This window comes from Mastomys coucha, unplaced genomic scaffold (assembly GCF_008632895.1).
Source record: "Mastomys coucha isolate ucsf_1 unplaced genomic scaffold, UCSF_Mcou_1 pScaffold16, whole genome shotgun sequence".
NCBI classification, from domain to species: domain Eukaryota; kingdom Metazoa; phylum Chordata; class Mammalia; order Rodentia; family Muridae; genus Mastomys; species Mastomys coucha.
In genome coordinates this window covers 56581071-56591490 of record NW_022196898.1, presented here as the reverse complement: position 1 = coordinate 56591490, position 10420 = coordinate 56581071, and the positions used below count along the sequence as shown (strand labels likewise).

The 10420-nt window shown below is 45.6% G+C and overlaps 1 protein-coding gene across 1 annotated transcript in view; it reads left to right on the top strand.

Moving 5' to 3' along the window:
• Kiaa1324 (KIAA1324 ortholog) overlaps window positions 1-10420 on the top strand; it is an 81963-nt gene that overhangs the window by 58238 nt on the left and 13305 nt on the right. Inside the window, exons 8-13 of the mRNA XM_031375195.1 lie at window positions 3362-3450; window positions 5871-6048; window positions 6521-6649; window positions 7173-7263; window positions 8609-8714; window positions 8950-9087. Of these exons, the coding sequence (XP_031231055.1) occupies window positions 3362-3450; window positions 5871-6048; window positions 6521-6649; window positions 7173-7263; window positions 8609-8714; window positions 8950-9087 (731 nt within the window). The remainder of the gene's footprint in view (window positions 1-3361; window positions 3451-5870; window positions 6049-6520; window positions 6650-7172; window positions 7264-8608; window positions 8715-8949; window positions 9088-10420) is intronic.

Genomic DNA, 10420 nt, shown 5'->3' with positions numbered 1-10420 from the left:
CCTGCTGAGGAAATGTTTTCCTTTGAAAAAATGGGTCCCAGAGAGAACACTGGACTAGAAGTGGGGGAAAAATATTGGCAGGAGAAGGGAGGTACAGAAAAAGGATGTAGGGCTCTGAGAGAAACAACTTATTACATTTTTTCCCAGGAGCATTCCTCCTCAACCCACACTCAATCCCTCGCCTTACCAAACATCTGGGTGACTTTTCCACACTTGACTAATGCTTAACTTAAACCCCTCGGTTAAACCAGAGCTAGGAAAGTGAGGTCTGTCTCAACATTCCAGTTAATCATTCATTAAAGCCATTTTCACAGTGGTTTGTGTGTAAACAGCTGGACCATTTCTGCTAAAACTTAGACCTAGGGTGTCAGGTTAAGCAAATGTTTAACTAGCAGAACAAAGGTCTTTGTGCCAAACACATTTTCTAACACTGAACTTGCGCTCTGCCAGACCTGATCCACAAGGCCCTGGGAACTGGCGCGTGTTCAGCATCTCCTTCCCCTCCCTCCCCCACGCCCTCACTGCCCCACCCCCTACCCCCAATCTCTCCTGGCCAAGTCAGTCACCACCAACAGGAGTTTCTAGTTCCCTCTCTGAGGAACTGGGCCTCCTGCTTGTTTACCAAATAAATGAACTGAGAGGATTCCAGCTGTTTCCCAATGCTTCCTTCTTGCCCAGCCTAATAGACAGGGACAGAAGAGATGGGGAGATAGTCACTCGGAGCTCCCAGTGCAGGCCAACGAGGCATCCTTAGAGTCTGACAGAGTCTGGGAAAGGGAAGGAACCTATTAAGAAGTCACTAAGGGAGGGGAAGAGACACCTAATCTATTAAATCTCCCAGGACAGTTCCCAAATAAAAAGAATGTGCAAGCTTGCCAGCAATAATAGTGACTGGCATTTCTTTCTTGCTTTTTTTTCAATGTATTGTTTACATCTGTGTTTGTATGTGTATCTTTGTGGATGTATCTGCACATTGCACATGTAGGTTCCCAAGGAGGACAGAAGAGAACATTGGATCCCCTGTAGCTGGACTTAAAGGCAGCTGTGCACTGACTAATATGGGTGCAACTGAACTCTAGTCTCTGAAAGAACAGCAAGAACTCTTAACTGTTAAGCCATCTCTTTCAGCCCCTGTAACTTCCATTTTGAGTCTGTAAGTGAGAGGCCAGGCATTTGCTGGCTCTAGCAAAGTAGACCCTGTTACCCCTGCTCTTTGGATGAGAGAACTGAGAGAGGTTAAACAACTTGCCTAACATGACACAGCTACTGATAATGAATCAGGACCCAAACCTAGACTGGTGTAGCTTGCAATCTTATTCAATGACACCACACTGTATAGCAAGTAATAAACGGAAGAAGAGATTGCTTCCCCCTTATGGATGCTTATCTGCAGAGGGCACAGTGATCATACTAGAAGTAGCAGATGCCGCAGGTAGGGGCATTACAATGGGGAATCCCATAAAGCATTGTGTTTTTATTCTTTGTATATGTTTGTATATGTGTGTGTGTGCATGCGCATGTCTGTGTATATGTGTTCATATATGTGTGGACACATCTGCATATGCAGGTGCATGTGCATGTGTGCACCTACATATGGAGGATCAAGGTTTGACACTGGGACTATTCCTCCGTGGCTCTCTGCCTTGTTCACTGACACAGAGTGTCTCAGCTGAATCAGAGTTCACTGGCTGCTTTAGTCTAGCTAGCTGGCTTGCTCCAGGGATCCCTACTATCTGTCTTCTGAGAGCTAAACTTACAGGTGGGCCCTCACATCTACCTGGCATTTAACACAGGTTTGGGGATCAGATTTCCAGTTCTGATGCATGTTTGGCAAACCCTTGAACCACAGAACCACCTGCCCATCCCAGGTAGTTTTTATTCTGGAGGAAAAAAAAAAATCCTATGGGCATTTTTAACATTTAAATTTGCATGAATTATAAATATTTGTCTTGGTAAAAGAAACAGCTTTGTTTTTCCTTTGGAAACTTTTTTAAATACATTTTGATCATACTCTTTCCCCCGTCCAACCTCTTTTTCTTAATTTTTCCAAAAAGGACTTATTTTGGCTTTTGAGACATTTGTAGCCCTGGCTACCCTGGAACTCATTAGGTAGACCAGGCTAACCTGTTTGAACTCATGGAGATTGGTTTGCCTTTGCCTCCTGAGTGCTGGGATGAAAGTTGTGTACCACTACACCCTTTATATGTGTATGCAAGGTGCCAGACACTTGTTTTCCTAGTACCTGAGGCATTGAGGTTGGGAGTTGGGGCTATGGTATGGGCTGCAGTTATCTCTAACATCGAAACAAAGGAGGATTCATTAGTTCCTCTGTAAAGGTCCATGGTATTGAAGCAACATTATATCATTGTAAGGGGAACACAGAAAGCCTGATAAAATGGCTAAGGACATGGGGTTCAGTGGTAAAACATGCCTGGAGCCCAGGGTCCAACCCCCAGTACTCCCAGAGTAGGAGAAAACTAACTGGGTGAAAGTCAGCACTAGGATGCTGGGGCTGAGACAAGCCAGAGGCATCTTTCTTCATCTTGGTCTGTGTGGGGTGGTGTCATGGAGAAGGGGAGCAACAGATGATCTTCTTCATGTTTGTCATAGGCAAGAGAACGTTCAGACAAGGTCCAAGGATGGGGCCTGGAGAGATAGCACAAAGGTTAAGAATGCTGGCTTCTCTTCCAGGGGATCCAGGTTTGATCCCCAGAACCCACACGGTGGCTCACTGCCATCTCAACTCCAGCTCTAGGGGAATCCGACACCTTCTTCTGGCCTCCTTGACTAGCCACACATGTGGTGCGCAGACATACATGCAGGCAGACAAGACAGCATTACACAGATAAATGAAAGTAGGTTTAAGGAAAAAAAAAATCCTTGGTGGTGCACACCTTTATTCCCCAGCACACAGGAGGCAGAGGCAGGTGGATCTCCGAATTTGAGGCTAGCCTGGTCTACAGAGGGAGTTCCAGGATAGCTAGGGCTACACAGAGAAACTCCGTCTGAAAAAGCAAAATAGCCACAGAACCAGAAACATCAAACAAGCAAACAGACCAAACTTAAGACAAGAGAATAAAAGGGCATGGTGGCTCACACCTGTAATCTTAGCCCTCCAAGAGGATGAAGCAGGAGAATCACTTCAAGTTTGTGAGCAGCCTCAATGGCATGGTGGGTCTCAGGTCAGCCTGTCTCAAAAGAGCAGAAGAAGGCAAATAAATGAAAACAGAAAACAAACACCTTCTGGAAGTTTGTGTGGTGACACACCCATGGGCTTGAGAGTTACCAGTCACTGGTCAGTGGCTAAGAGCCCTGCTCTCTTATGTAACTTGACATATTTTTTCTCATTTTGGTCATTTAGAAAAAGGATCTTCCACCTGCAAAGTGCGCCCAGCCTGCACAGACAAGGATTATTTCTACACTCACACAGCCTGTGATGCTCAGGGAGAGGTGGGTGGCATGCTCAGAGCACATCTCCTCTGCTCCTTACACTTGACCACTGTTCAGGCTCCAGTGGTCAGTGAACTCACTGGAGAAACCCCCCGAAGACCAGCATGGTGAGCCCAGGCTAGCTGGGGAACAAGAACATAGCTTCGTTCATGTTCCAAGCAGGCATCCTTTCCCCGTGTGTGTCACCCAGAATTGAAATGTTCTTTTTCCCCTTTGCTTGGTTTCTCCTGTTTGCTTAGTCCCAGGCCCCACCTGCCCATCTGTCCACACCTGCTGCATTCCCTAGTGACACTCAGTCTCAAAAGTGCTAGCCGCTTTCTGGGAGAACAGAGATCTTTCCCAACCCCCGAATCTCTGGAAAAATGGCCTAAGTCAGTGTTTCTCCTCAACATGTGGCTCTTGACCCCTTTGGGGTCGAATAACCCTTTCACAGGAGTCACCTAAGACTGTAATTTATTCAATTTAAACTTATCCCCAACTAGCTTACAACTAAATGAGACTTAGACTATGGTTATCTTATTTGACTTTGATGATTACCGGGGGATCACCACTAATCTACTTTTCTAACTGCTGGCCTGGCTGCTTCCCCAGTGGTGTTCTCAGATACTTGCTGTTTCTTTGGGCCATGTGCTCATGGTCCATCTTCTCTCCTGGTGCCTTCTCTCTCCTCCTCATTCTCCCCTCTCAAAAACCAACCTACCTCTAATCCCTCCAGTAGTTGGCTGTAGCTATTTTTTTTTTTTTTTTTTGGTTTTTTTTTTTTTTTGAGACAGGGTTTCTCTGTATAGCCCTGGCTGTCCTGGAGCTCACTCTGTGGACCAGACTGGCCTCGAACTCAGAGATCCGCCTGCCTCTGCCTCCCAAGTGCTGGGATTAAAGGCATGTGCCACCACCGCCCGGCTGGCTGTAGCTATTTTTACTTAACCAAGTTTTAAATTAAGGAGCAAGGTTTGCACAACAAAAGCTGGCCTAGACTTTTAAGTACAGAACTTAGCATTATGATACATAGCAACAGACCAAATCTCAACATAAGACTATTGAAAAACTTAAATATTTACATTACAACTCATAAATTACAACTCAAAACAGTAGCAAAATTACAGTATGGATTTGAATTACTATATGACTTACTATTATGAAGTAGCAATGAAAATGATTTTATGGTTGGGGGGAACTGTATTAGAGGGTCGCACTTTAGGACTGGTGAGAACCACTGGCCGTTAGGTTATGGTTTTAGTCCCAGCTGTTTCTCTCCAGCTCCCACCCACACCAAAGCTTCCACCTCAGGACAGAGCCTTCCCTTTGTAGTTTCTCTGTCTCTGTGCTGACAAACAATGCTTGTGTGAACTTAAGTGTCAGGAGGGGATCAGAGAAAAGCTGAGATGCATCTCAGTTCTCCCAGAGTCTGCAGGGAGTCTGAAGAGGAGGAAGAGGGGTAGCCATAAGGCAGTGGAGGTGATCCATAAGGCCTGGGAGAACTCCAAAAGAACAGAAGAGGCCTGAGGAGTCAGAGATAATCTTCTTTTGAAAAGACTATTCAATAGTCAACAAATATTGATGGCGTGTGGGGAGTTTTTGTTTTGATTTTTTTTTTTTTTGAAACAGAGTCTTATTATATAGATAATGCTAGCCTAGAATTTACAGAATTTATCTACTTACCTCTGACTCCTGAGTACTGGGGTTAAAGGTGCAGACCACCATACTCAGCTAATAAAAAGTTTTTTTTTTTTTTTTTTGGAAGAGTCCACACATGTTGTCTGAAGACACCTGGTCACACGTTTCCTCTATCATGGAATCCTCATCAGATACACCCTTCCTCCTCTCATCAATGCTATTTGGCAGTTACTGTGTATAAATGTGTGACCAGAACTGAACTCTCTACTTTTTCTAGAATTCTCATCCTGGTACAAATCTCTAGTATCTTCCAGCATTTCTGGTAGGGTCTACAACAGTGGTTCTCAGCCTTCCTAATGCTGTGTGTGAGCCTTTAATAAAGTTCCAGTGGGTGTGGTGATCTCCAACCACAAAATTATTCATTGCTGTTTCATAACTGTAATTTGATACTGTTATGAATATAATATAAATATCTGATTTGCAAGATATCTGAGACCCAAAGAGGTCTTAACCCACAGGTTGAGAACCAGTGTTTGGCCGGGCAGTGGTGGCACACGCCTTTAACCCCAGCACTTGGGAGGCAGAGGCAGGTGGATTTCTGAGTTCGAGGCCAACCTGGTCTACAGAGTGAGTTTCAGGACAACCAGAGCTATACAGAGAAACCCTGTCTCGAAAATACCAAAGAGAGAGAGAGAGAGAGAGAGAGAGAGAGAGAGAACCAGTGTTTGAGAACATAGGCTAAATCCCATAAGTGCTGAATCTTGCTTAATCCATTTTTTTTTTCTTTTCTATTTATTTGTTTTTAGACACAGCTCATGTACAAATGGGCCATACCAAAAATCTGTGCTGAGGACCTAGAAGGGGCAGTGAAGCTGCCTGCCTCCGGTGTGAAGACCCGCTGCCCACCCTGTAACCCAGGCTTCTTCAAAACCAACAACAGCATCTGTGAACCTTGCCCATATGGTTCATACTCCAACGGCTCTGGTAACAGCTTGGGTGCTCTGCTTCTTACATCCTCTCCATCCAAACCCTGGCTGTTGGATGGGCCACGTAAATACCCAGAATAGCTAGCTGACTGGACTCTGCCCATCCACTGAGGGCAGTGAAGGGCAAGCCGGTTGTGAGGACCAGGGTCAGGAGTCCAGGGTCAGGGGTCTATAGGTGAGGGTCAGATTTAACAACTGCCCTGCCTTCTTCCTCACTCTGGGCAAACATGACCCGGGCCTCAGGAGTCTCAGCCTTCGCAACAGAAGTGTCCAGCATATATGTGGGAATCACGTGAAGGACATAAGTAAGATTAAAAGGGATGTCGAAGCGGATGTTTTGATAAGTAAGGACAGTTGGCAAACTGGCCTGTATGTCTCGTTGGAATGTGTTAAATACGTTTTGAGTCCCTCTGGCATATCTCTGTGCCTGTAGAGTTCCTCCTAGGTAATGGATCTTGTGCTTCCCCTAGATTGTACCCACTGCCCAGCAGGAACTGAGCCTGCCGTGGGATTTGAGTACAAATGGTGGAACACACTGCCCTCCAACATGGAAACTACTGTTCTCAGTGGTATCAACTTTGAATACAAGGGCCTGACAGGTGAGACTGCCTCTCCCCACTTACCCTGCACTGTCAACTCCCTGCACTCCCAGGGGGAGTGACCCATCACCTTGAAAACTCCACTCCTTACAGACATGCCAATGATGCTCAGTTTCAGAGACAGCTAGAAAAAACATGGACGGTTCATGCCTGTAATTCCAGCAATCAGGAGGCTGAGGCAGGAGCATTACTGTAAATATGAGGCAGTAGTGAGGTCCAGGCTGGCCTCAGGGTGAACTCCTTCTCAAAACAACAAGATTATTAAAAATAAAACAAAAGGGGTCAAGACGAAAGGATTGCCACAAGATCTGGCCAGCCTGGGCTACAGAGTGAAAAAGGGGTTGGGGGAAAAGGGAGGAAGAGAGGGAGGAAGGCTAGAAAGAAGGATGTAAATAAGTTAGTTACCAGGATAAGCAACAGTCTGGATATTTTGAAGGAAGGACATGGCTGTTATCTCTAGAGTGTCACCCAAGATACATTTGCCAATGTCTGAAGGCATTAACCCTTTCCTCTCCTTCTCCAGGCTGGGAGGTGGCTGGTGACCACATTTATACAGCTGTTGGCGCCTCAGACAACGACTTCATGATTCTCACTCTAGTTGTGCCAGGATTTAGGTGAGGAAAGCCCAAGCCAGCCTGGCCTCATCCAAATCCCATGTACTCAAGAATGTGGTAGAGGAGAGGGCGCCAGAGTTGACTCAGTCCAGAAGAGAGGAACACACGCAATGGCCATGTTAACTGGACACTAGCGCGTTCTCTTTGTTATCACCAATGGTCGTTACTCTTTTCAAATTTTATTTTTATCTTGTATGTGTATGAGTGTTTGCTCGAATGCGTGTGTGTGCCCCATGAGAGACCAGAAGAGGACACTGGATTCCCTAGAACTGGAGTTACAGGTAACTGCAAGCCACCATGTGGGAGCTAGGAATCAAACCCCAGTACTCTGTAAGAGCAGCCAGTGTCCCCGGTCTCTGAGCAGTCTCTCCAGAGCCCTGCCCCCACCCACCTCCACACCCCATGGTGGCTCAGTTTGAATGTCAACTTGATGAGATTTGAAATCACCTAGGAGACATATCTTTAGGTTTGTCCGGAAGGGGCATTACCAGAGAGGATTGACTAGGGAGGGAAGATCTATCCTGGATTCAGGTTGGGGGTTCTGGACTCAATAACAAGGAGATAGTGAATGAGGTGCCAGCCTTTGTGTCTCTGCTTCCTGACTATGGATGCCCTGGGCCACCTCACATGCCCCCTGCTGTATCTCCCAGCATGTGGGCTTTACCCTCTCAGACCATGAGCCAAACAAACCCTTCTCTCTTAAGTTGCTTTTCAGGTATTTTGTCACAGCAATGAGAGAGTTTTAGAGACTTAAAAGCAGGACCATGGTCCCCTTTGCAGTTCATTTTTGATGCATTTATTTATTAGACTTATTTCTTATACTTTGTGTGTATGGATGTTTTACATGAGTATGGATCTGCACCTTGTGCATGTCTATTAGATCCCCTGGGACTGGGGCTATGGATGGTTGTGAGTTACCATATAGGCTCTGGGAATTGAACCTGGGACCTCAGCAAGAGGAACAGCAGCGCTAAACCAGTAAGCCGTCTCTCCAGCTCATATACAGTTCATTTTTACTTGAGGCAAGAAGATTGAGCAGGATTGTTCCTGTTATAAAGCACATTTACACACACACGTTGTATTGTTGGATATCAATACTATATATAATGCAAGATCAAGAAGATATTTATCACTTCCATTCCATTCTGTAGCTGACAGAGCTACACACTGGCCGGGTCAAGGTCATATAGCTTGGGTGGCATAATTGGACTTAGTTCCCACCTCTTTCCAACAAATAAGTGCCTTATCTAGGTCCCCCAAACTCACAGCTAACCCTTTCTGCTGTCTGGACTCTCCGAATAGCACTTCCTGGCCTCTGAGATGACTTTCGATGTTTCTCTCACAGACCTCCACAGTCAGTGGTGGCAGACACAGAGAACAAAGAGGTGGCCAGGATCACCTTTGTCTTCGAGACCATCTGCTCTGTGAACTGTGAGCTCTACTTCATGGTGGTATGTTTCTTCTCCTAGCCAGACGGGGCTTCCACGGAAGGGTTGGCCCAGCATGGCCCAGCAGTGAGGCAATATACAGGACACCCATCATGGTGATCCCTCAGAGCAAGAGCCCAGAGGGACTGCCGGGGACCCCGTAGTACTTAACACAGGTCTGACCAGTGTGTTAGCCCACAGCGTAGTGCTTGCCTCATGAAGCAATCATGCCTTCCTCACTTGCCTCTCCCGGGCTCAGGGCATGAATTCCAGGACCAATACTCCAGTGGAGACGTGGAAAGGAACCAAGGGCAAACAGTCCTATACCTACACCATCGAGGAGAATGCTACCGTGAGCTTCACATGGGCCTTTCAGAGGACCACCCTTCACGAAATAGTGAGTCCCCTTCCATCCTGGGTGCAGACTGTGAGCACAGGATTCCTGCCTTGAGCTCACACTTGGTTCTGAGTTCATAATCTGCAGGAGCCAAGCAGAATGCTCAGCATGGCCCTCTGAGGGCTTCTAGCCTTTTCTAAATGACTTCCAGGGAAGATGACATTGAATACCTTCACGCATCTGTCCCCGTCCCCTTGCAGTCTCTACCAAAGGTGAAGCCAGACCTGTGGCTATTTTTAAGAATAATTAATTTCTCTGCTTTTCTTTCATTTTTGAGACAATGTCTTGGTATGTAACCCAGGCTGACCTAGAACCTGTAATCCTCCTGTCCAGAGCTAGATTAAAAACTTGGCTTTATTTTCTTAACTCAAAAAAACCCACTGATGTATTGCAGAAAACACAATAGCCTGGGCTATAAAGTGGACCCTGTCTCAAAACAAAACAAAACAAACAAATAAGTGAACAAACGAACCACCCATAATTCTGTTATGTAGAGATACCCAGTTAGTATCTCTGAGAGTGTGACTTCTTTGTTTCTCTGTCTCTCTGTCTCTGTCCCTCTCTGCATCCTACACGGATAGTAAGCGTATATTATAACCCCCACTTTTAATCCCTCCTCCTTAGTCTCTGGTATTTTAGAGACGGGATCTCACAATATAGTCCAGGCTGGTAGCCTTCCACCTTGAGATCCTCTTGCCTCTGCCCCCTGAGTGTTGGGATTATAGGGTAGTAAGACCACATCCAGTCCTAGTTTTGATTTCTTTTTAAGTATGTGGATTTTTTTCTTTGACAAAGATCCCTCCCCCACACACATATTAGAATCTTCTATAAATTTCCCATGGTGTATAACATTTGTACATGGAACTTAAAATGGGTTAGTCTTGTTAATTACACAAAATATATCTTAAAAGCCATTGTTCTTTTTTAAGTTAAACTATTTATTTATTTATATATTTACTTTTGGTTTTTTGAGACAGGGTTTCTCTGTGTAGAGACCCACCTGCCTCTGCCTTCCAAGTGCTGGGATTAAAGGTGCACACCACCGCTGCCCAGCTCACAGTTTATTTTTAGTATCATTCATCTTTAATTTTCATACAAAGAGCCATCACTAAATAAAGTGAGAAAGCAGCTTCCAGTGGTTCAGTCAGTGCCAGCTGTTGCCTGGGTTTGATCTCTAGCAACCTTGTAAAAACCAGGACAGGAAACAGTTAGCTCAGTGAGAGACCCTGTCTCAAAAAATTAAACGGAGAGTGATAAAAAGAATGTCTGGGGCTGGTGAGATGGCTCAGTGGGGAAGAGCACCGACTGCTCTTCGGAAGGTCATGAGTTCAAA